This window comes from Akebia trifoliata, chromosome 3 (genome assembly GCF_017979445.1).
Source record: "Akebia trifoliata isolate Shusen 1 chromosome 3, ASM1797944v1, whole genome shotgun sequence".
Lineage (NCBI taxonomy): Eukaryota > Viridiplantae > Streptophyta > Magnoliopsida > Ranunculales > Lardizabalaceae > Akebia > Akebia trifoliata.
This window is the reverse complement of record NC_141377.1, coordinates 15194050-15221346: the sequence shown is the minus strand read 5'-3', so window position 1 is coordinate 15221346 and position 27297 is coordinate 15194050. Positions and strand designations below refer to the sequence as shown.

The 27297-nt window shown below is 38.7% G+C and overlaps 1 protein-coding gene across 2 annotated transcripts in view; it reads left to right on the top strand.

Moving 5' to 3' along the window:
* The first annotated feature begins 596 nt into the window (after window positions 1-596).
* Window positions 597-27297, top strand: part of LOC147406051 (uncharacterized) — a 31939-nt gene continuing 5238 nt past the window's right edge. The window contains exons 1-11 of one of the 2 annotated variants that reach the window (XM_086433970.1): window positions 597-743; window positions 830-978; window positions 1089-1500; window positions 13361-13607; window positions 14228-14340; window positions 15886-15965; window positions 16234-16375; window positions 16541-16621; window positions 17774-17878; window positions 21153-21335; window positions 25532-25624. In XM_086433970.1, coding sequence (XP_086290096.1) covers window positions 1108-1500; window positions 13361-13607; window positions 14228-14340; window positions 15886-15965; window positions 16234-16375; window positions 16541-16621; window positions 17774-17878; window positions 21153-21335; window positions 25532-25624 — 1437 coding nt within the window. In that variant the 5' untranslated portion in view covers window positions 597-743; window positions 830-978; window positions 1089-1107. The remainder of the gene's footprint in view (window positions 744-829; window positions 979-1088; window positions 1501-13360; window positions 13608-14227; window positions 14341-15885; window positions 15966-16233; window positions 16376-16540; window positions 16622-17773; window positions 17879-21152; window positions 21336-25531; window positions 25625-27297) is intronic. The other variant, XM_086433969.1, reaches the window with a different exon arrangement.

Here is a 27297-nt window from a genome sequence, read left to right as displayed (position 1 = left end):
CCCCTTGTGAAATCTAGAGAAACACTGATTTTGCACGATAAGCTGGAGGTTGTTGATTGGGCTTGGAATGGCCGAGGAAATTGAATAAATATGGGCCAAACCTCAACGTTAACAGATAGAATTTGAACAACTTTAAGTTGGAATACTTTGTTTAGTTCGAATATCTGAGTCGGACTCAAGCATTCGAGTGTCTTGCAACAATCCAAGGGTGCCTAATAGTTCTAGACTTCGAAGAATGCCTCTCAAAGGTCTCCTCGATGAGTTTAACCCAAAAAGAGCACCTCTCAATAGTGGCAACCCCAAGGGCTACTCCGAAGCTGATGATGCCTTAAATTATACCTCAACCTTTATTTGATATATAATATGGACCCATCCATCTTGAAAATATTGTGAAAAAAAACTGTCATTCTAATATGTTTACCTTTTTGAATTTTTGATTAACGCGTATTGTGTATTTGGGCATCGGTGTGATATGTTATCTTCATTATTGTTAGTGAACACTTTGCCAGAAAATATAATTATGCTCTATTTCAAGATTTAGGTCATGGGAGTATACTTTTACTTTTAGCCCAAGCCCACAACTTCAAAGCAAAGCGCAAGCCACTAGTATGGGCTCATCTGCCCTTGGGTACAACAAAAAAAAAAAAAAACACGTTAGTGACATTTTACGAACTCTCCTCTCTCTCTCTCTCTCTCTCTCTCCCCCGGTCCCCTCGAGCCGCTCGAACGAAGAAGTTTAAGAGGTATCACAGAGTTTTTGTTTTGAAACGAAATTTAATGGTTTTTTCGATTTGATCTCTGATAAAGACATCCGATTCTCTGTTCATAGGTTTTTATTCTTAATTGTAATCTTGGCGTCAACATTGGTCTTCTCTGTAATTCTCTTCAATTTGACAAATTTTTAGGGTTTCTTCCAGATCTAAGATTACCCTTTTTAATCGAGACACTCTACAATAAGGATTTCGTAGGAAAAAAAAGGTTAAAACATTATCGATCGTAATCTCATTTCATCTGAATATTTTTTTTCTATCCAGTTCGATCCACTCACTTTGCTCTTACTTCTTAAGTTTTTTTTCTTTAAATTTTAGGTCTTTTTTGTGAGATACGATGGCTATGATCGATGAGCCGCTGTATCCGATCGCGATTTTGATAGATGAGCTGAAAAACGAGGACATTCAGCTGCGATTAAACTCAATTCGTAGACTTTCGACGATTGCTCGTGCCCTTGGAGAGGAGAGAACACGGAAGGAATTGATTCCGTTTCTGAGTGAGAACAATGACGATGATGACGAAGTGCTTCTTGCAATGGCCGAAGAATTGGGGGTTTTTATTCCCTATGTTGGTGGAGTTGAGTATGCACATCTTTTGCTCCCACCTTTAGAAACTCTTTGCACTGTTGAGGAAACTTGTGTGAGGGACAAAGCTGTGGAGTCATTGTGTCGAATTGGTGCTCAGATGAAGGAGAACGATTTGGTTGATTGGTTTATTCCTCTTGTCAAGGTAATATGTTTGTTTGTTTTTTCTTTTTGAGATTTGATTTGATCAGCAATTTGTTTTCCTTGGCATTTTCGTGGTTGAAATTGAATTAAGGTTGAAGAAAACAATTCTTTAGTATAATTGATGTGTTCTGCGATCTTATCATTTTTGTTTTTTTGTTTTGTTTGTGGATAAGTATAACAATTTTATTGATAAGAAAAGAGAGGGAAAAAAAAGGAGGCTGAGATAGCCACTGAAAAGAAGAAGAAGGAAAAAAACACAAACAAGCCCGAAGGCATAAAAGAAAGGCGTCCCTAAGCACAGATACCGAGGATGCCAGATGGCGTCATATGAGTACAGGCCCCTAGGAGGCAGCTCCGATAGCCGACGGGGCACAGCGATGTGGGCCTCTATTGCCCAAGGTATGGGGGTGTAGGCATTGAGGAAGAGGGGAATTGTGAGGTGTAGGTTTGATGGCCATGAGATGAAGAACATGCCAACATCAGGGACAACAGGGGGTGGCACTTGGGGATTGGAGCTCTCTGAGGAGTGCCAACCAGGCTGACACCTCTCCTGATGAAGGTGTCAGCAGGTCTGACGTCTCTTCCATTTGTCGATCCTTAGGGGAACCTGCCACAGCCACAGGGGGTGTCAGCTCTGCTGACATCCCTTTTGTCAACCTTAAAGGAAGATCTGCTATCTAGGGTTGACCTCTCTGACAGAGAAGGTCAACCCTAGACAACAACTTGGCCTACCTACCCCTGATGTCTGAGCTGGCATCCGTCGAGCAGGCAAGCAAAGAGAGGGAGGGACCCCCTATTTATACCAGGGCTATCCCCTTGATGGGACAAGGATCAAAGGGTTCTAGAGTCGGCATTGTTGTAGAAACTGGCACAGGATCCCTCTCTTTCTCTCTCTCCCTTACCACCACTTGGCCTCCTCCCCTTCTTAGCAGACAGGATAAACAAAACATCCCAAGACCTAATTACCATGCTTGGATCTATAATATATAGTCCTTGGAGCTCTTTTTCTTGAATCTAGCTACACATACTAAGTCCTTATTCGCGGCAAGTTCCGCAAGTAAACATTTGGCGACTCCACTAGGGAGGGGAAATACCAAAATGATGCGTCCCAGAAAACGAAGCTATCTGTAGCAAAACATGACCAATACAAAGAGAGATCGGGCCCATGATGATGCCATAGCAGACATTGCTAATGCCACGACTCATGAGCAACTCGAGCCTACGCTGGAAGTGCCCCCAACGACACTGTGGCCACTGGGGGAACTGCTACGAGGGATAACAAGAGCCAAAGTGGAGATACTCCAATTCCTGAGGAGATTGCCACAAGCATTGTACACTCCGCAACAGCCCACTGTCTTGGATGAAGCGGGAGATGTAAGAGGTGCGTCCATGTCGACAGCGGCACACGAAACAAAAGCACCCGTGTCACCCAAGGGCCAAACAGCATGGGTCGACGCCCCAAGTAATCCCACTGGAGCAACCTCAAGGATTTGTGATGATTTCAGAATTAACATAGTTGCTAGAGTGGGAAAGGGCGCTGAAGGAAGAAAAGTACCCCTATGAGTACGATCTTCCGTACCCAAGCTTCCTTCAACAGAAATCGTACCCTAGGGGGTATGCGACACCAGTGTTCCCCATGTACGACGGAAAGGGCAATTCAAGGGAACATGTTTCTCGGTTCTTGGAAGCACTCGGAGGCTACGCCATTGACGATGATCTGCGACTATGGGAATTTTCAAAATCCCTGACTGGGAAAACATACAATTGGTACAATCACTTACCGGCCGGATCGGTCCAAAAGTGGAGACAATAAGCAGATGCCTTTAATCGAATTTTTTTTTATTGTGTGCGAACAAGTGGTAGTAACGAACCTAGGACGGATGCGCCAAGAGAAAGAGCACTTGAATGTCTTTGTAACGAGATTTCGTGAGGGCGCTATGGACTATCACGAATAGATTGACGAAACCAAATTGGTTGAGATGTGCATTATGGGAATGTTGCTCCTTTATCGAGCCCTCCTCGAGAATCTAAAACTAGCCAGTTTTTTCAAACTCCACTAGGCAGCCAAAAAATTGTGGTCGGTCCCGGCGCCTTCGGAAAAAACGTTTGCACTCAAAACCTGGAAACCCATGGATTGGTAAGGATGGAGAAATGATTTGGGCATCAGGTCTGTACGTCGGATAGGCAGTGAAAGAGAACTCCCGCACGGGACTGTAATTTCTTGAAGAACTAGAACAATAGATGTCACGTCCCGAAATCCCAACACGAATCCCTATGATTCATCGGTTAGAATCTCGAGGTGTGAGGTAATCAATCACACAATCTGACAGAACATTCATAAATAATAATACTTATGAAAAGAAAATATACGCAGCGGAATAAACATTTAACTAACATCTATACGAGAGTCTAGAGTAAACAGAAGAAATTGACAAACACTGATATAAGTCAAGATCTTTAATCTCATAATTCATCAGGTTACAAAAATTTCTAAACTACTATGTTTCTTATCTACAACCAAAAACCGCTAAGATCCTCTACTAGTCCTTAAAGACATGGCGGCGGCAAGACATCAATCTGATCCTCCTCAAGGACCTCCTCAAAAGACTCCTCAAAGAACGGTTCTTCAAAAGTTGAATAATCTGAAAGGGGAAGGATAGGGTGAGTAACAGGGGAATGTTACTCAGCAGGATGAACGCCGTTCTAACAACGAGTCATACATGCACGAGTAATCAGTTGAACAGTTAAATAATGTAAGTTTTTCATAATGTAACATACGATAAATGTCTAAGCATATTCAATAAACAGTTAAATAATTTCAACCTATCATTTCTATCATTTAAAGTAGCATATGCATCTTTTAAATGAAAACATCTATCAATCATTACAAAATAAGAAAAAGATACATAATAAAAACACGGCGGTGTAATCGATAAGAGAGCAGAGGAACACGCCGATATAACCGCCTCGGCTATGGCAATACGATATTCCAAACTTAACCTCCGATGTGGAATCCCATCGTTATAAACTGATTTTGTGGCCGGTCTAGCATACCACGGTTGGATGACCATTTATCCGGCTCAGACTGGCCGTTGACCAAGAACCCAATACTGAGTTCAACTAACGGTGAGGTCGACCGTTTGACGACTACAGACTAAAAGTGATCACTAACTAGCCTAGGAGACCCCTCGCGTTGAAGCCTATCAAGAGGCAATGCATGTGAACCCCGCCTATCTCTACACTATACAGAGACCGCCTTTACACACAACGTTCCCCAGAAAATAAGTAGGAGAAATTCCCGGATTTCATAAGTTGTAATATGCTCTAAGGTATCCCATACTACCGAAGAGCATATGACATCTAGTGTTATCCTAGATTGACTCGCCGCTTCCGGATACATAGCAACGCGTCACTCTTTATGGGTTTTCTACAAATCTTTACTGGTAAACAAAGTAATTTATTTTGTATATAATATATCATTTATTTTAATCGAAAATACAAACAAAATCTGGTAGTGCCCTCCAGTGACAGTTATCTGTCATATCCATCCATCAACCATCTCATCCCTCTATCTATCTATCACGTTTTACGTGGCATGGCCACTACGTAAAACTGGAGGCACTGTCCCATCAATCAGTCGAGAACATACGTTCTCTCTATCCATCCATCAATTAAATCGATCAATCTATCATCTAATTTCCTACATATCTATTAAAGTAATTCGAAATCCATAAAGCATCAACCAATTCCATTCGATGGTTTTGGTTGAGTCGAGAGACTCGAAAACAAAGATAAAACCATAAGCTGAAAATCTATGAAAATTTAACTAAGTGTTGAAAAATAATTTTTTTCAAAGTCGAAATTGAAAACGAACTATTTATTTATTTATTAAAGAACTTAAAGTAATACTTAATTAGTTTTAATGAAATAAATGTAGGAAATGGGTATACATACTATATGGAAGCAACACAAAACAAATTAGAACCAAACTCAACATTCGGATACTTTTCCGAATTGCTGATTTTTCGTCGAAACTCGACCAAACTCGATCCAAATATCATATTAACTATAAAATGCTTATATTACATCAAATGAACTAAAACCAATCATAACTAAGCATGTAAACATGATTCAAATCGTTCAAATATGTATAAACTTAATGAAATAATCGATTTATCAACAATCATATGGATTTTCTATGAAATTATCGCATAACTAGAAGGTAGAAGGGAAGGCAACCTACATCAAGCTATTTTCAACGGTTGAACGAACTTTAAAATCGCCTCCGACCAATCTCCAAAATTTTCTTCCGGCGAAAATCGGATTTCTTTGCGTCCACGCGTAACCCTCGGCGAGAGGAACAACTTTCCTTCTTGCGCCTAAGCTCGGATCGTTCTCGTTTGGCGTAGATCTGAGTTTCAAATATTGAAGGAAAATGGTTGAGATTTGTTTAGAGAGGAGAATAAGAAAAATCTGATTTTTCTAATAGAATTTAGATATTTATATCACTTAAGTTGGGACATACTTGTCATTTTGGGAATTGTTTTTCCCAAATGCCGAATTGGACAAACTTATACTCTATTTCGGGTGATTTTTCGACACGAATCTAATGATATGATCGGTTTCCTCAAATTACGTCTCTAAGGTGTCATTTACCTATTGTAAAATATCTAACGCGAAACTCGAGGATTTGATAACTTTTAAATCAATGCACGGATCTAAAATTCTTTCCTCGAGATACATTTTAGGATTTTCAGGTCATTACAATAGAGACTATAACAGGAAGTGGTACCTAATTTCCCCTACAACGTGGAAGAGGTGGAGCAGATAATGGAAGCGTGGATTAGGGACGGCGCGGTCAGAATGCCACTTGTAAGGCGAGAGCCAACATCAATGGAATAGGCTAACCCTTGGTACTGCAAGTTCCACCGCTAGTTAGGACACCCACCAGAAATTGCCACCTGTTGAGGAAAATTTTTGTCGAGAGATGCGAGACTGGCAAACTTTAGTTCAGCACCGACGAACTCACCCGCGTCAATCCACTGCCAGACCACGCCCACAAGGTATTGATGGTCACACACGACGTTAGAGAGAAGACAATTGAGGAGGTCGATCCGATTGTTACAAAGCTCCAGGGATCCGCCTTATTCAAATAATTTTTGGACCATCTAAAACTTTCGGATGAAAAGCGATACGAGACCTCAGTAACATTAGCCGCCATCTCAACAGGGAACGAGCTGACAAAATGGTAGAATATGGACATCGTTTTCAACGAAAATAAAATATTAATGGTATTAGACTACCTGCAACCCCTTTATATCACTGTATTCATCAACGGGACACGCTTGAAGAGGGCCTTTGTGGACACTGGAGCGTCATTGAATCTAATGTCTTTGAAAGTCCTCGATCTGATCCGACATCTCAAGGCAAAAGACAACATGCTTCATTAGCGAAATATTGAGCTTCAACGGACAAAGTTTCGGCGCCATTGGCTATGTGCATCTAAGGATGGAGGTAGGGCTGGTCCAAACAACGGTACGCTTGCACGTGATTGACGTTGAAACGTCATACCACGTATTGTTAGGACGCTCATGGCTCCACAAGGTATGAACAATAAGTTCAATGTTTCACTAGTGCGTAAAGACAGTGGTCAGAGGGGAGGTGATAACGCTATCGGTGTTGGAAACGCTATTCACACTAGAAGAAGCCCACTTCGCGGAAGTTATTTTTTTTGAAGAGGATAGAGGGCCACGACTATGCTCGACACCCCTGCTTGCGTGGGGAGCAACGTCAAAGACTCATGACAGGGAAATGAAGAGGGGGCGCTACGACGCTAGGACCAACAAAGTCGACAGAACGGTCCTGCCTAATGGAAAAGTTGTCTATCGTTTATGACGGTCGATTCAAGGACTTGGCGGTGCCCTTTATTGACCAGAACGGGTTCTTGTTGCCAGAGAAGAGCGAGAGGAAGCTTTTCCACCATGCGAGACGAAGTGAAGAATGTAGTCAGAAGAGTAGAAGAGCACTGTATCGGTCCCCTAGGGTCCGGGCGCACAGTGCACATTGATAAGGATTTTCTTGGAAATCATGAGGAACTGTTGGCTTTGCTAAAGGAATTTCAAGATCTGTTTGCCTAGACATACTTTGATATGCTAGGATTAGAGAGAAATGTGATACAACAGCACTTGAAGGTGGTAGAAGGGAGTTGACCGATCAAGCATACTCCCTACTCCCTAGCATTTTAGGCATGATGTCAAGCAACAGATCACAGACGAAGTGCAGAAGTTATTTTAAGCCGGGTTCATTAAACCCATACATCACCCTATTTGGCTAGCAAAGGTGGTACTGGTAAAGAAAAAGAATGGACAGATACATTATTGTGTTGAGTTTAGACACTTGAATCGAGCATGCCCAAAAGATGATTTTCCTTTGTCAAATATAGACATGATGGTAGATGTAGTTGCCGGAAATGGTGTGTTTTCGTTTATGGATGGATACAGTGGGTATTACTAGATAAGAATGGCACTTGATGATGCAGAGAAACCACATTTTGGACACCCATCGGGAATTTCCACTACACAGTCATGCCTTTCGGCCTAGAAAACACGGGGGTGACATACCAACGTGTCATGACCACGATCTTCCACGACATGATGCACAAGGAGATGGAGGATTACGTGGATGATATCGTCGTTAAGGACAAGAAGGCGAAAGTACCCATGCTACCACGCTAAGAAGGGTCTTCTAGAGGTGTTGACAACACCAGCTAAAAATGAACCCTTTGAAATGTATTGTTGGCGTCACAACAGGAAAGTTTTTGGGATTTGTGGTCAACAAAGGCGAGATCAAACTTGACTCAGAGCGGGCACAAGCAATCTTAGGGATGGCACCGCCAAAGGACCTGAAAAACTTAAAAAGTTTTTTGGGAAGAGTCATATATAAGAAGATTCATGCTTGGATTGTGCACTACCAACTGGAGGAGAAAGACGACCAACAGTCTTAGGCGCTCCAGACCAAGTTACGGAAGGCTTGGAGAAATCATGCAGCCCCTCCGAAGAAGGGTTCGCATTGGCGTCAGAGCTCTCTGTGGGTTGAGCCTTGCTAAGACAGGCACCCCCCACCTTCATGCCCCTGTGGAGGGCAACAATATCCTCCACCAAGATCCCAGAAAAGTCAAGGTCGAGGTTTGCCAAGTCGTCTGGAGGGACACACAACCTATCGCCTGAAGCGCTCGAATACTCGGTAAAGTCTCTTATGTTGGTAAAGTGATGACATGCAGAAGGAATCTTGTCAAGCAAAGGGTCATCTTGAGCGCCTAGTGTAACGACCTGCAAAAGGGGCCGAGGTTAATAGTGCCATGAGATAGGTGTAGCGCGTTGAGAGAGAAACCCACCACTGTGGAGGTGTTAGTGCCCCGCAACGTCGATAAGACCTCATCAAATGGAGTGTTTTTGAGAGGCTCCCCTTCTACGAAAGGCACATTTGAGCTCGCTTTCAAGCTTGAAGAGGTCTTTGAGGTCCCCTCATTAGAGGACAACTCTTCCTGAAACACGAAACACAGCTAAATAAGCACTTTTCAGTTTTAAGAAGCGAAAGGTGAGCAACCAGATGGAGATGGTTCCTTAGGAAGTGTCGGGGGGGGGGCGGAGAGCTAGTGTTGCATAAGGCATCGACGCCTTTGTCTTTGTCAGAATGAAAGGAAGTGTTGGCAATGACGCCCCCCGCTGAAGTAACAACAGCCGGAGTAATGGGAGAGCTCGCCCCAACATCTGCTGAAGGGGCCTCGCCGCTAGGACTTGCCACAAGATGAGAAGGCCCCCCCAGTGATACCTTCTACGGTTGAGGGAGTGGGAAGCGTACCTGTCCATAGAGAGATCATAAAGATGCTGAATGCTAAGGAAAGTTGTAGGCGGAATCTAGAGACATTACCTGTGGATAGAGAAAAGCGAGAGGAATGCCATCGTCGTCGGGTGCAATGAGTTCTGCAACCACGTGCACCACCCTCGATGGGTAGGTTGCTGCAAGGAAAGCTACAATTTCGACTACATTTTCTGAAAACACGCTCTATGTGACAAAGGGATGGATTTTAGCCATCGAATAACCACTCTCGGCCAAATCGGCAAGGAGACGGGCCAGGTCATAAGGGCTAGTATACGACGAGGATGAAACACTCCTACGATGTAAGGGCACCCTACCAAGACTCCTTTTCTTGTTGTCACCAGGTCGAAAGGACGTCTTGTGCTTAGTAGACAAAGGAGTTGGGATTTGCGGGTCGGAAGGCTACTTGCGGACTGAACTTTATTTTTTTGTGTGCCCACTTGACTCATGGCGCACTTGAACTTGACTCGAGGTTGTAGCCGGCGAGACGGGACCTTGCCATTCCAAGCCTTTAAGTGGGGGTTGGTGTTTAAATCATCCTCAGGTACATGCAGCACCTCAGCCTTGGTGGTAGCGAATAAGTTCGAGATGAAACTCATAGACGCGTGCCAGAAAGTATGGCCCAACAGCGTGCGATAGCACTCCTTCCCGATATGAGGAAAGTGCAGCTGAGTATCACCGACGCGAAGGTCAGACAATATATAATCCGCCACAAATAGGGCCATGGCCCCTACAGGAGAAGGGGGCCTTCCTATGGGGAGAAGAAGGCTCTGGTCAAATCCAAACTGGTTGGTGAAGCGGTTAGGGTTGTAAGAGGATGAGCTAACAATGCCATCCAAGAAGCTGGGAAGGAAGGATGATGTGACCGTCAGAACAAAGTGAGCCTCTGCTATGCTCTAACTCTCCTTGTTCGAAAGATCACTGTATGTCTCCGCCGCAGCATGGGCGACCTGGTTTTGTTTTATGCCCACGGGAATTGTGATATATAGGCGTGGAAGGAAATGAGGGTGTTGGTTGAGAGAAACGGGAGGAAACACGAGGGAACGAACGCTCGTTCCACTGCCAAGATCGCGGATGATCAAACAACGTTTCCCTAATAGCCTTACTACCCGTCCAGAGCTCTTCACCGACGCTTATAGTCGAAGCAAATACATTCAGCGATGGTGCCACAACTGGAAAATGCTCCCACAACCACATTTGCAGGAAAGAAGTATTGACAGAAGTTTGGATCAAACGACGCTCGACTGAAATCTTACAGTCTGCAATGTAGAAGTCAAGCGCCTAGTACACATTGGCCAAGAACATAGGCGTTAAAGCAAAGCTTTTCTGCAAGGAAATCTTGACTGCCAAGGGAAATAAAAACTCTTGCACCTTCTCCAAAGGCATATACTCGAAGACATGGTGTGAAAGCTGGAAGGCGATAAACGCTGCTAGGCTGCAATCTGACGAGCTTCCCTTACCAGCATGGGACCCATTGGTTTCATAGCATCTAAAATTAATACTGATGGCTCCCTTTCTCAGTTTGGTGGAGGTATTGGTTTCACAAGCCGAAATCATCTTGTCTCCTTGATTTTTGCTGCTTGTGATAGAAGATAAATATTTGATATTGTCTTTCTGGAGCTCATAACAATTGAAGAAGCTTTAAAATTTTCTCTTCTTAGTGGTATGGTCATCTCCTAATTAGTGCAGGTTCCTTATATGTAATTAATTGCATTAGAGGAGGTGGAGATTGCTTGGAAATATGAACGAATTGTTTTTAATATTAGGAGGTTGAGTAGCATCTTTCCTCATTTTGATTTCGGATTTTATTGGTGTGAAACAAACTGGACAGTTGACCTTTTTGCATGACGCAATCCATTTTCTCTTGCATTTTCTATTATCTTAGATGAGAATAGTATTCCACCGGATCTTGCGAAAATCTTAAGTGATCATGTAACTTGCAATTACATGCATGTAATTAAGCTTTTTATTGTCAAGGGGGGGGGGGGGGTTCGATCAACCCCAACTTGCCTATAAAAAAAGACATAATAAAGTTACCAAACTACTTCTAAACATTTATACTAAGACCATGGGCTAATAAAAAAAAAAAAAAACATAAAAGTAAGTGATGTAGGACGATGAGGGGAGATAAGAAAATTTGGTTTAGGATTGGGTAAACCCAAAAGTAAAATAAAAACAATGATTGTAGGTATGATCACAATCCCAATGACAATGGTTAAATATTTGTAGAGTGGGAAATGATTAAGAGTTACAGATTTGGAAAAGAGATTAATGAAGTAAGGGTTAAAGAAAATGGGGAAAGGATTAAGGGTTGAGTTTTGTAAGTTTCAAGATTCAAGAAAAGGAGTTTCAAGAATAAAAAAAATCAAGAACAAGAAACTAAAAGAAAATCAAAAGAATAGAAAAGAAAAATAAAGACTAGAAGAAAAGAATGTTATATTGGACTTACTCCAAAATAGCCTCACACCACACCCATTGTTGGGAAGATCAAGCTCAAGCTTTCTTTTTATTCATCATATTCTTCATATTAATTGAAAAAAATTACAGCAAGAAACAAGTATTTATTATGTTCTTTAAACCCTAAATCTAATCTCAACCATCCAACTAAAATAAGGAGATCTAATGGTCGTAAATAAAACTTAAATATTATCACATTAATTTTCAGCCTATGAAAACTCATTATAAGGTTATCAAATTGCCCCCTAACACTTATACTAACATCATAGGCTAATAACACATCAAAATAAATCCAAAAAACATAAAATTAAAGCCCTAAAATAGAAAACTAAAATCTACTCTTCAATATTTGATGTCCCCATCAATAAGCCCAAGAAACTACATGTTCATAAATTGAGCGCAACAAAGATGGATGTGGTGAGGCCGAAAAAGAAAGAAAAGAACTATAAATGAATTCATTCATGAAAATGTAGTAGTAGCCTCAATAAGTATTAAGATAAGGAAAGGTCAATTGAGATGGTTTGGTCATGTCTAACGATACCTTTAACAACTTCACTTCGAAGGAATGTGCCAGTTGAAAATTCTAAAGAGAGAGAGGAAGACATAAAAGGACATGAACTTTGGCAGTGGCAGCAGATATGAAGACATTTGAAATATCAAAAGACATGGCTTTAGAAAAATATTGAATGGAGGTACAATATTTCTTCAAGAGACCCCAATTTTTTGGATAAGGCTTGACCGATTTATGATGCAATTCCTAGGGGAAGAGTACAACCCTAGATACAAATGTACCAGATGGTGTGTATAGGCATGATGTGCATAAGGGCACCATCCCCATGGTTAGATGGTCTGGACATCAGCTCTTTGTGTCGCAAGGAGAAACTTGCCTTCCAAGTGAAGGGTCTGGAATGCCACTTAAAAAAACCTGTTCCCAGATTTCAATGAAAAATTAGCCATAGTGTTGTTTTGTTCCATGACCTTAGAGCCTTTTATCCATCAGCCTTGTGATTGTGCTTGTACTGCAAACCGACTTGTCATACACTCAATGATGGGTTGGTTTCTTCCTTTTATTTTTTATTTTTTAAGGTTTGAGTAACATTGAAAGAGCATGATAAGGGGATCTGTAGTTGTTTAAAAATTTATGTACTTGTTTCTTAGGTCCCCCAAAACCCATCTTTATTTCTCCATGATTTCTTTTCTTTTCAGTCATTCCCCTAATTCAGTGTATCAAATCATTTTTCTTGTTTACGTTGCTGTGAACTGTGATATTCTCACTATCATTTCTTTTCACAGTATGATTTCCCATCTCCAGAAACACTTATCAACAAAAAAAATAAAAAATAAAAAAATTCAGAGATTGGCAGCCTGTGATTGGTTTACAGCTCAATCCAGCTTAATTTCTACATGATTTCCTTGCTTTTTCAGTTATTCTTCTAATTCTGCATTTTGTATCAAGTCATTTTTCTTGTTTATGTTGCTGTGATATTCTTACAATCAGATATTCACATTTTGATTTCCCTCTCCAGAGACTTGCAGCCGGTGAGTGGTTTACAGCTCGAGTTTCCTCGTGTGGACTATTCCACATTGCTTACCCAAGTGCCCCAGAGATTCCGAAGACAGAGTTGCGGTCTATATACAGTCAGTTGTGTCAAGATGACATGCCTATGGTGAGGAGATCTGCTGCATCGAACTTGGGAAAGTTTGCTGCTACTGTCGAGTCTACTCATCTAAAGACTGACATCATGTCCATATTCGAAGATCTGACTCAGGATGGTATACGGATTCTTACTAAATATATGGATCATGGATGCAACTATTGTTAAATAGTTCTTTATGTGATTGTGTTAATACTTTCTGTATTCTCACTACTGTAAAGTTGTTCCATTGACAGAAAGTGTAAATTTATACGAGTTTTTGTTAACTAGTTCTTTGCTTGTGCTGGCTAACATTTTCTTTTTCTGCACAAATGTAAAACCATGTGACATATTATGCTGGCCGACAATTCTTTCTCTATGGGTACGTAGCCTATGTTATTTATACTAGAGTTTGCCCGTGCCTACTGGCACGAAACCTCTTTGGGGTTAAGTGGTTGGAATAGGAAAGAAAATAAGATTGGAGGGGTACTATTAAAAAAGGGGGAGAAGAGGAATGACAATAAAGTTGAAGGGGTATTCTTGGAATAGGAGTATAGAAGAGGAAATGGAATAACGTTCGTGGGGTATTCTTGAAAAGGGGAGAGAAAAAGTGCAATAAAGTGTACCATTGTGTTTTATTATATAGATGGTTTTTCTTCTGCTTTTGCTTGTCTAGTTTTACTGTCATACTGTTTAATTTCTTCATACTCGTTCAAGCAGCTAAGTAATGTGGTTGCCTCAAAATGTGCTCCATTTCAGATCAAGATTCCGTTAGATTGTTGGCTGTTGAGGGTTGCGCAGCTCTTGGAAAATTGTTGGAACCACAGGACTGCGTTGCACACATCCTGCCTGTCATTGTTAGTTTTTCTCAGGTAAACCCTGCAAATGCAAGTGATAATTATGCTTTGGTGTGCCTGCTAATGCAGTTTTTATTGTTCTTCTCCTTGTGTTAATTGCTAGCATATTTGCTACCTAATGAGGCCTTAGTATGTGTAGTGAAGTTGTGGATCTTGCATGTATGCTTATTTTTGTCAGTTTATAATGTTTGCTAGGCTGCCTTCTCTGCATTTTCTTGGTATAATCATGGACAGAGCACATAGTCACCAAGTCAGAATATGGGTTTAAAATGGCAAGGGAAAACTTTGAAAAAAGGGGGAAAGAAACGAGACCAAAATGGGAAAAAACGATATCTATAAAAAATGTATATTAAAAATTATAAAAAATGTATTGTAAATACATTAGCTATTTATTCTAAGTTTCCAATATATTTTTGAGAAAAAACAGTATTGAATATCTATGCATGACAACATGTTTCCACACCTAATTGTACATTTTATGATGCTAAAAAAAGTCTAACCATCAAAATATCTTTTGAGCAAAATAACACACTTTTTGAGTAAATTAAGCATTGGCCTACAAAAAAGTGGGTTGTATTTTTTTAAATGTGATTAAATTGTAAGAATCTTTTTTTGTTGTTGTTGTTGTTGTTGTTGTTGTTATTGAAAAAGTCAATTTTTTTTTTTTCAATCGTTAGAGGTACGAAACGCGTTTTAAAGGAGACTTAAAAAAAAAAAAGGTTTTTTGTGACTATTTTGAGCATAGCCTTTCCTTCAATAATAGAACTAGGCATGGCATGTGATGTGGAATTACAACTCTTGTGGATTTTCCAAAGTTAGGTTTTTCTCCCAGTTGCTAGGAATTTTTTTCTTGCTTTAAGAGCATGTATGTTTATTGTTTGAAGGACTATAATAAACGAAAAGGGGTAGTTTATAGCCCAGGAGAGACCAAGATGTAAATGGGTAGTTTATTTGGCCTTGTAACCACCTTTTAGCCTTGTTGTGGAATCATAGTTCGACTTCGATAAAACTTGTATAAACCTGGAGAGTCAAGAAGCTGCAAAGCATGCTTTTTTATGGCCCAGCTTGTTCCGCAAATGCAAATATTTGCAGCAAATCTAGTTTTATCTACTTGGCGTTCAAATGCAAATCACTGAAAACAATTGCAACTTAGGCCCACCGTTTAAATGCAAATCGGCGCTGAAATTTTCAGCCAAAAATAACTGCAAAAGGTATGATAACTTTTGTTGTCTTCTTGTCCAATTTGAAGCCGCCAAGCGCAGCAAAGTCACTGAAGCTCAAATGGCTGCTAATGCAAATATTTGCATTTTGCAATTTATGCCATACCAAGCAGGCTATATATTATTCTCTGAGTGATGTGGATGTATTACTAATTCTATGCCAGGCATTCGTATTTAAGGATAATCATATATGACTATTAATTTTAATTATGCCATTGAGAATCACTTTTTTTGGGTTACTTATATTCTGAGGGTGTTAGAGTGATGATTGAAACTTGAATCTGATTTGCAATGTTGCTGCTGTGTCCTATTTTGTATCTGCCTTTGCCCCCCTGGATAGGATAAGTCTTGGCGTGTCCGTTACATGGTTGCGAATCAGCTGTATGAACTCTGTGAAGCTGTGGGGCCTGAACCTACCAGGTACTTCATTGTGAACCATCTCACATAATTTCTTCTCTATAGCTTCCTTATCTGCTGTCATATGAATTAGATTTGATTAACATATAAATAACGTTTATGACCTTGAACTGTTCATTTTTTCCAACCATTTTAATTTTTTTGAGGAAATCCATTATTCATATTGCATTATTTATCCGTGATGTCTGTATTGTGGTGCATTAGAACTAGTGCTTGTTTATGGGTTTCTGTGAAAGCTTTGATTGATGATGATTGTGATATTGTATTAAAGGGTGGACTTGGTTCCTGCATATGTCCGTCTGCTTCGAGATAATGAGGCTGAAGTACGCATAGCAGCTGCAGGAAAAGTAACAAAATTTTGCCGTATCTTGAATCCCCAACTTTCTATTCAGCATATCCTTCCTTGTGTGAAGGTACATTTGCTTTGGAACATTCTGTCTCTGTCTCTCTCTCTCTCTCCTTTCTCTGTTCCATGATTATTGTAGTATGTGGAGTAAAGATTACATACTCACGTGCGCTGGTTCTATTTTGTTACATTGTCCCAAGACTTGGTAACAAATTAATATTACCTTTTGCAGGAATTGTCATCAGATTCTTCCCAGCACGTTCGCTCTGCTTTGGCTTCAGTGATAATGGGAATGGCACCAGTCTTGGGAAAGGTAAGAATGGCATGCAAGGGACACTTAACTACTCTTTAATAAAAAGAAGACTAAGATATCCAAAACCATCCTTTTCTTTTTACGGACAGAAAAAGGTGAAAATGCTTATGCAGAGAGATTATGATTTTTTTCTGGTGTCCTAAATTAAACAAGTTCAGTGTGTGAAGGCTCAAGTATATTGTATATGCATTGTTAGTTAAATTGTATTTCTGCTCAAGATTGTTTAACCGAAGTTCCCAATTTTCTCTCTCTTGTTGGTATGGTATTTTGGCAGCTGTAGTGGTGGTATAGTACAATCTCACTAATCATTTCATGTGAGATTATGTTATTGTTAGTTTACTTAACCTACCTCAGAACAGTTCCTGTCATTCTAGCACTAGACATTTTTTAATTTTAGCACCTAACAGACATTATGTCAAAAAATTTCTTCTCGTGTTATAAATTATAGTTGGTTTTTTTTCAATTCTCTATTTCCCAGAAGTCATGTTTTCAAGTTTGATGTGCATTAGGAAGTCCTTTACATATAATATCTTACTATTTGCTATGCATGTGTGAATACCTGCTTGATTGTTGTTATGAATATGATTTAGGCATTAATCACCCGTCCTCTTTTTCCAGGAGTTGTGTTTTCATATAGGCTATATAAGCAGCCTACTCCGTTGCTCTTTATCAACTCATAGTTGTTTTTTTTTTTTTCTGTTTATTTGACCTTGTTGCATCATTTAGCATTTGATAGAAGTTCATGTTGGGAAATTTTGTATACTTCCTATTTTGTTTGATGCTCTTGGCTTTATTCTCCTTAACATTTGAGTTTTCCCTGTATCAATTTATTTTTCTGTCAATTTGCTATACAATTCCTTTTTATTTAAGCCTATGGTTTGAGATTGAAGGCATATAAACTGTTGTTAACTTATTAATTATAAAGGTATAATGACAACTGGTAATATAAAGTTCCATATCATCATCATTATAGAAGCCTTATATAAACTTTGAAGTAAATGTTTTCATCTCTTTACTTGCATTTCCCGGATTTGCAGTTTAAATTTGTTTACATTGGCTGTGCTATTTTTGCTCTTATTTTATATAGTGTGGAGATTTTACTCTGCATGCTATAGCTTTCCTTACTTGTAATGCACTTGTCGGCTAATGCAGGATGCAACAATTGAGCAGCTTCTTCCCATTTTTCTTTCCCTTCTAAAAGATGAATTCCCTGATGTCCGGCTCAATATAATTAGCAAGCTTGATCAAGTGAACCAGGTTTGTTGGGAGCTGAATCTGAGTCTATGATGTTTTTAGTTACTCCAGTTGGTAATACACATCTGATATTTTTTTGTTCTTTTACTTTGGGTTATGCATTTTAGGTTCACATTACTTCGAATCTTTGTTCTTATTCAGTATATTGATATTAGCTCTATTAGAATTTAGCCTCCCTATGATTCTATGGTTCTCTCTAGTAATCTTCTTGATGACTCACAAATTGTGCTTTGCTCATCAAAACTTAAACTAGGTTTGATATCCGTGACGATGTTCCTTATCCGTTCATGTGATGAAAATGTTATACTGTTAGGAGTGATACTCTTTTTTGAACTGTCACTTAAATATTAACAAATAACATAAATGCTCTTATTTACCATATTGAGGTTAAATAGAAATCACTAATCCAAAAAAGAAAAAGAAAAAAAGAAAATGATGAATCTCCTAAAATATTCATTAATGTAACGACTTACTTATAAAATGTTTTCAAAAAGCATATGTTGTGTACATATGCGGGACAAAATCATGTGTTTTTTTTATAAATAGAAGAAATAAGAAAAAATGGAAGTATGGGAACACATTATTGCAATTATACCCAATTTTCTCCATGGTAACATATAGTTTCCGTTAACAACAACGTTGGTGGGCGCACCCTCTAATTGGTTTTCTGACTTCGTGTGTGGTATGCATTTCTCCTTGTTAACATTTTTTCTTTTAAAGTCAAAATCATCACATTAGAATCTTTTTCTCATCCACTGATTTCTGCAAAATATATATCAATGCTTTTGATAAAAATCCTGTAAAGTCTATATGATGAATATCTTGTTCATTATTCTTGAATCTCTTCTAATGCATCTCATGGCCATCATGACCATTGCAATGTATTCAGCCTCATCACTGGATCTGATTACAATTGACTGTTTCTTTCGTTTCCAAATAGTCAAGATACCACCAACAAATGTCTCGTACATTGGGTGAGGAGGAAAATCCTATCCTGCTTCTCAGAAATTTCCGTACATATTTCAAATCTGAGGTACAGGATATTTCAGATTGTAATCCAACTTTCAAGAGCTTCACTTGGCTGCTCCTCTTTGTCTAGATCCTTTTTTTTTCCTACTGGTTTAACTGGAGCACAATCACTTGCTTGACGTACAGTGCTGAATTATTGATATGTATCTGTTGTTGCAGTCCCAACTGAAATGTTTTACTTTTTGCCGACTCTTTTCCTCAATGCACCTAACATTATGGTGCTTGTGTATATCATTTTCGTGTATTTTATAGTACTCAGTTACAAGTTCCTTTAAATTCCTGTTCCTGATTCCAATGAGTCTGTCAACACATTGGATAGAATATTGTGCGATTTATTGTGGCAAAAATTGGGTAAAGAGGAGAATCATCTTATGGAAATGACTATGTGCTTCCCAAAGAAACTGGTGTATATTATAATATTTTTTTTGGATGGGGAGGTGGAATTTTCGGGAGGTCAGAAGTATTTGGAGAAGGGTGTTGGTGAGTAAATTTGGTTGTAATTATGGAGGTTGGGATGGTAATGAGGTTTGGCTCTATTATGGCTTCAGTGCATGGCAAGGCATGTTAAAGGTTTGATTGAAGTTCATAAAGGGTATTCACTTCAAGGTTGGGAGAGACGATGAAGTCCTCTTTTGCAAAGTTACATGGTGTGGTGCCTTTTTCTTAAAATTGACTTTCCTCAACATGTTTCTGTTTTCAAACAAGAAAGAATGTGCAGTTAAGGATTTCCAGATGGGATAGGGAGGCGTTGTAATTGACTTTGGATTTTCCATAGAACCTGACTGAGTTGGACTTGACCTAGCCTTTTAGTGCTCCTAGGAGAAGCATCCCTTCTTTTTTAATGAATCGTAAGACTTGAAAAGATCACAGAGAAATGAAAATGAGTTAGAAAAGACCTACCATACAGCTGAAAAGAAAAAAGAAGAAAGCAATAGACAGCAACCCACCCTCACTCTCACCTTCTGTACTCTCATTTCGTATTAGATCCCATTTGAATAATAGATCCTCGAAGAAAACACCATTATAATCTTAGACCCTGCACCATAAGAACACAAGATTATGGAGCATTGATTCAAAGGTTGCCTTTCCAACTTTATTATTATTTCTTTTAATATTTAATGTCTATTCTTCAGATATCCACTTATTCATTCCAAGCATGATTCATTTGGGGACTGTTCATTACGTCATATCTCGAAAGAAGCTTGTTGTAGATTATTGCTCCATTCACAAAAAGAGCGGAGAATGTATGGATCATTTCCACTTCCATAGTAATGTATGGAAGCTGTTTGGCAATTGATGGGTCAGGGCATGGAGTGATTCGGGCATCTTTTGTTGTTGAAGGTTCCTTACATTTCCCTAGAGGTCAGGTCATTTGGTCTGTGCTCCCTTTTGTATTTTTCTGGGGTATTTGGAAAGAAGCAGCCATATCTTCGATATTTAAGAGGAAGTTGTTTTGATTTTGAATATGTTTTTTAAAGATCAAACATCTTTTTTCTCGTGGTCTGTAATATAAAGGTTTATTTTCTAAGGATTTTGTCTTTAGGTGGGGGGGCATAGCTTTTGAATCCTCCTGTGTTTTTTCTTTGTTACATAGGCCTATATAGGAGCTAGCCTTCTAGGCCGTATTTGTTTTTGGATTCCTCCCTTTAATAATTTTATATTCGTCAAAAGTATTATTTAGTTATTTTAATTTTTACATACCATGAGTTGTTAAAGTTAGATTCCAGCAACTGGCTGGACACAAATTTTGTGTCAAATTTAATTACACATAGTTACCTTTTGAAGTTGTGTGCTGGTGACAATACAAGAAACTACACTGGTTTACTCATAGAATAGATTACTGTCTGTTGTATAAGAACTAGTCTCTAATTTTTTAATGGAAAGATACCAGTTGGTCAGACTCATTCGTATTTTGCACTCCTGACACACAAGAAGGCTCGTCTTTTTTTCTTTTGGTAACTATATTTGAAATGCAGTTTCCTCTTTGAGATTTCATCTGTGGATGGTCTAATTTTTCTCCTTCAATGTGTTTGGGTGCTGAGATGTTTTGCATGGCTTGAATTACCACTTCCAACGGCTGGACTGCCCTGGAACAGTGTTTGTCTCGTAAATAAGTTGCTTCTTTAAATCACCACCGACACTGAATTACTTGAATGCATAGATTAGTATTTGTTTTTTTTTTTAGATGAACTTTTTTACATTTCTGTCTTTTCCTTTCTTCAGTTACATTGATATGATGGTCTTGCAGGTGATTGGAATTGATCTCTTGTCCCAATCATTGTTACCAGCTATTGTTGAGCTTGCTGAGGACAGACATTGGAGGGTTCGGCTTGCAATAATAGAATACATACCTTTATTGGCTAGTCAGTTGGGTGTGGGATTTTTTGATGATAAGCTTGGCGCTCTTTGCATGCAGTGGTTGGAAGACAAGGTTTGTCAAATTCTTCATTAATATACGTATTAAAATAGGAAGTATACCATATTCACACAATTCATCTGCACCATTCCTGATTTTGGTTCTGTTCTATTATCCTTCACAATTTAAAAAAAAAATAAAAACTTACAGCTCCCTTCTGTTCTCTTACTGATTTTGTCATCTGCTCTATGATCACCTTTTGATTGTGGTAGATAGTGAAAATTAAGTGGAAGTTATGAAACCATGTCATTATACTAATCAACACCACATACTTAGGTGACAATTATGAATTAGTGTGTGGATGGTGTGAATTATGAACACTCCCCCCCTCCCATGTAGGACGCCACGAGGATGGGGACTTGTCGATGTGGCATCACAGTGAAGGATTCTCCTTTACAATCCCAATCCTTTGCTGACATGGGAATTGAAAAAGTGGCAATACATGACGTTGGATGGTGCAAGTGTGGCAATCGGCACAGAGAGGACCATGCTAAAGCATGCATGCCAGGTGGAAAAAATCAGGTTGGAGGAACAGTGTCACGACCCGGACTTTGGGACCCACGATTCAGCCCATGATCCATGGTCCAACCATGACCCTAAACCCAGGGGTGAGATGAACTGTAATCTTGGGGTAAAACACTAAAATTTTAATGAGGGAGCTTTGAAAGAGAAGATGGAAATATCGATTAAAAAAAAAAAAAAAAAAAGAAGATTGAAATCTAGACCTCCTCATAAAAGAAAATTTCTCTAGGATTCGTCTCTTTGCATATTTGAAAAAGGGTTTTTTGTTTTGAAAAGAGTACTGAAATCCCATACTTTTCTACTTTTGCTTAGATCCCCATTCTGCACTGATCAGGGTGCAGATTGAGTCTCAAATCAGGTCAAATTTTTGGATAGCACACAATCCAGACTCGACACCCTGACTTCAAGCAGACCTGCAGACCTAAGAAAATAAAGAAAAATCCAAAAATCTGAGGATTGAGTCCTGAAGATCCACAACTTACTGAAATTTTGACTAAAAATATTTGGACATATAAGTTGTTCGAAATTTTGTAAAGATAGGGTGGTTTGAATGAAGTCTGAAATACACCCTGCTTTGCAAACAGTGGCAGTTTTTCTAACATTGAAATTTTGATCTGAGATTTTTCTTTTTTTTGGAAAACTTATGGGTCAGTTGCGGTACTAGTGGTTAAGAGCCATATATTGATTCCAAGTTTAAGGTGGGTATCCATCTCCAATTCTCTGCCTTAACAGAAATTTCTATTTTGTCACTCTGTGTTTTGAAATAGCATAAATAAATGAAAAAAAAAAAAAAAAAAACATATTCAAGCGAAACCAATTTCCAGAGGAGTATATTTGGATATATTTTCACAGAAAATACGAAAGGGCCAATGTTGTTTGAAAAGTTAGGTGAAAATGGTGCTTAAACGTGAACTGTATAGTATGTAACAACACAGATTTTTGTGAAACAGTCCACTTCAAAATTCTGTTAAAAATACCAAACAACAATATTTTCACCTAGGATTTTTCGTGACACTTCATGAATAAGTGCAAGAGATCCTAGTAAAATATCTAGATGAAAGAAAGACAAGAGACACCCTTTTTACTTCAAAAGATTAGATTTGTCCAAAAACTCCAAAATTCTTCACTAAAGCAAAAATGACACTTAGTCCTCTAATACGGTCACCTAGGGTTTTTCGTGACACGTCATGAATAAGTGCAAGAGATCCCAGAAAAATATCTAGGCGAAAGAAAAGACAAGAGACACCCTTTTTACTTCAAAAGATTAGATTTGTCCAAAAATTCCAAAATTCTTCACTAAAGCAAAAATGACACTTAGTCCTCTAATGCAGTCACAGTTACCCCACATACTTAGATAAATCTATCAATCAAATAAAAAAATAAAAAAAAATAAATACAAATAAAAAGAAATCATCATTCCACATGTTCAAAATCATATGGCAACATGTCACTTTATATTATTCCCAAAACCCCTTGCACCCCTAATTATAAAAGCAAATCAAACTTAAACAAGAAAAAATAGATCTAATCTCTGAAGACAATCCTAATGCCCATTATCTCCTCATTGTATCTGAATTTTTTAACAAAAAACGTCGATGAGTGGCGAAGCCTAATAGGAGGAAGGAACCCAAGATATATAGTCCAATAATAAGAAAAATAAACAAATATAAACCGAATAATTAACACATGCTATAGGTGCAATGAGAATCGACATAAAACAACTATGTCAACACGTGGAGAACATTAAAAACAATCATAGAATATTTTTGTTTCTTTCCTTAATTTTAACCATTTTATCCCCCGTCTAGCTAAACCTTAACTACCCTATTTCGAAGTCTTCCTTGAGGGCGTATGGGCTTTGCACCCAAGGGCCTATGCCCTACTTGCTATTACACCGCCATTTTCCCATAAACATATACTGCGTTGTCTTTTATTCAACTCAAAAATCATGTGAAGCAATCATCTCAATCATGGCATCCACACAATCATAATAACTTCTACACATGTAACATCATTGAATACTATAGTCATCATCATTCCTTTCAACATGGATCATAATTTAACTACGACACATACATCTATATATATATATCATTACTAAACTATATGATGGAAGTCATCCTACCTTGATCGGACCGTCGTTTCTCTCCGGTTGATTCTCGCGTTATTCACACTACCTTGATTTCTTGATCTTCTTCTACTTAGCCCAAATGACAATTACATGAGTTAAGCCAAAATAAGGAAACTAGGGAAAAAAAAGTTTGAAGGGAAAAAGAAAGAAAAGGCGAAGAATGCTATACTATGGGAGGGCCTCAACACCACCTACATCCTTTTCCTCTCCCCCCTTTTCTCCCCTTTTACTTGATTGATGATTGATCAAATTTTGGAAACCCTTAAACTTTCACTTTCGTTGATTTTTCAAAAGAAACTTTCTGAAGTGAGCTAGTAAGACGAGGAAACATTTTTAAAATTTTCCAAAAGACAAGGGATTTCTTCCTTTTTAGAGGTAGAATCTCAATAATAAAGGCAACCAATGTTATCTTAATGAGGTGGGGAGAATATACCCAAATGAGAAATTATTCTCCATTCCAATAAAGCTAGGTACCACACTCTTTCTCCGTATTTTTCTCTAAATTTTTTTTTTACCTCATATGTCCCCCCTCAAATCTTGCAGAGTGATATTTACACTCCTTTGCCCATCCTAAAATTCTTTGCTAGGTTCTCTAAAATACCCCTTACTATGGACCCAAAAACATGGATTAGCTCAAGAATATGGGTAGAGACCAATAAAATAAGGCCTAACTAAATAAGTAGGAAAAGGAAATTGGGTTTCTACAAACAGTCCCAATGCTATAGGCCATTGATGAACATGAGTAAAAACCAATAAAATAAGGCCTAACTAAATCAGTAGAAAAAGGAAATTGGATTTCTACAAACAGCCCCAATGCCAGACGCCGTCAATCGAATGTGCATGTTCTCCCATTTGAAAGCTACTAGTGAAGATCGTGGGAATGATGCTTACGACCATGAAAAGCACGAAGATGGTGCCAGTGAAAGGTTGCCATCTGGTGTTGGGTACAACATGAGATACGTGAGGATGGCACCACTGATGGACTGCCATCTGGCAGTGGGCACATGCCAACGGGTTCATCCTGAAATGTAATAAAGGGGAAGGGGAGCAGGAGAAAAAGGTATCTTCTCCAGGAATTGGGAGAGTATAGTTTGACCAAGAGAAAAAGTCCTCATCCACTGTAACATATTTACCAATGACAAAGGAAAGGTATTAGTAAATAGGGAGCCGAGTTGAAATTGTGTTCATTCGCATGTTGTAGGTTCTGGTGCCCTTGGTTAAATGTTTGTAATTATCCCCAATACAAGAAAAATATTACAAAATGGATATTGGGTTTGCAGTTGCTGGTTCACAAGTTGCTGCAAGTCTTAGTATTATGTCCCTGATGCACCTTGTGATGATATTTTGTCACAAGTTACCTAGTCAATGAAAGGATAACGCTTTCTTTGCTACCTTAAGAATTCTGTTTTATGTCTTTGTTAGTTGTTTGTTTGTTTCTTGTACTGATTACTTGTGTAATGAAAATGAAACATGTGTAGTCATGGAAGTATATATTCTTTTTGATATGTATATTTTTTCTATATTTTTTATCCCGGCCTACTGGGCATATTTATTGCAGGTTTACTCAATTCGTGATGCTGCAGCTAATAACTTGAAACGTCTTGCAGAGGAATTTGGTCCTGAATGGGCAATGCAGCACATAATTCCACAGGTTTAGTCAACCTGTCTTTTCCTCCATAAAATGTTTCTAGTTCTGTGTGGCCATCATGTTTTGTACATCATAGCTGGTTATTGTTTGTGATCATCATATGATTTTTCCCTAATAATTGTTCATATGAAATTTGTACTTAGAAAGTTCCGATCCGAAAGCACTTGGTTTATTATTTCATTAGCTGGACAAATCTGACAGTTCTTATTGAATTTTTTTTTCGGAACACTTGTTTATCTTTAATTTAGGTCAGCGACAACTTCGAGTCCTATCTTCTATTTCCAACGTGGATATTGTAGTTTGGATGAGCTCTGTCATGTGTAGGAAATTTTTTTAGAGTGATTAAAGTTGAGGCAATTAGATGACCTGATTATTGTGCATCAATAATTTTGCTTTAAACAACCTTGAGAAGGTAGAAATACTTGTTTAAGATCCTTGAAGGCTCAAACTCTAAAATCTCGGATAATTTCAGAGAATATTCAAATATAAGATAACAAACGGGGGCTTGAAAGAATGCAATTTTCTCATTTAAGAAGAATTGTAAAAGAAGACTAGTCAAGTCCCAAAAAGGGCTTGGTAGAGTATTTATAATAATTAGAGTGAATGGACATAAATGCCCTTGTAGGGAAAAACTTAGAAACATAACATAAAGACATAAAACTAAACATAACATAGTCCGATACTCCCCCTCAAGCTGCTGTAAATATATCAGCTAAGCCTAGCTTGATAAGATGAGAGTTGGTAACAGAAGGACCAATAGATTTTGTAAGTATGTCGGCAAGCTGATCTGAATAAGATACAAATACTGTTTAAAGAGCACTAGATCGAACTTTCTCTCAGAGAAAGTGAACATCAATCTCTATATTCTTGGTCTATCGTGAAGGACATAGTCAAAAGCAATCATTATAGCAGACTTGTTGTCGTAAAACAATGTAGAGGAACTAGAAAGGGAAATCCCAGCTCCGTCAGTAAAGATCAAAGTCAAATAAGCTCACCTGTACCAAGGGCCATAACTCGATACTTAGCTTCAATAGAAGAGTAAGAAACCACACTTTGTTTCTTACTTTTCCATGAGATCAGATTACTACCATGGAAAATACAAAAAGCAGAGGTAGATCTCCTATACATGATAGAATTAGCATAATCAGCGTCAGTGAAGCAAGACAAATGAAGTTGAGCAGTGGATGAATAAAAAAGGCCAAGATCTGGATGCGACTTCAAATAACGAAAAATACGATAAACAACATCAAGGTGAGAAGTGCGTGGAGCATGCATGAACTGATTGATCACACTGACCACAAAAGTCAAATTTGATCTAGAGTTATTTAGATAAATCAAACGGTTTACGAGTCTCTATAAGAAGGATCAAATAATAGTTCGTCAGATTCGGTATGATGACGATGATTCTGATCTGTAGGAGAGGAAGCAGGACGGCAATCAAGCATACTTGTGTCTTGAAGAAGATCCAATGTGTATTTGTACTGGGATAGCGAAATACCACGGTGAGAGCGAGCCACTTCTATCCTTAAGAAGTACTTAAGATGACCCAAGTACTAAACCTCAAAGGCATGCCCCAATATCGTCTTTACCATGTCAATCTACTGGGCATCATCTCCAGTCAGGATAATGTCATCCACATAAACCAGAACAATAATGCCATGACTATCCAAACCTCG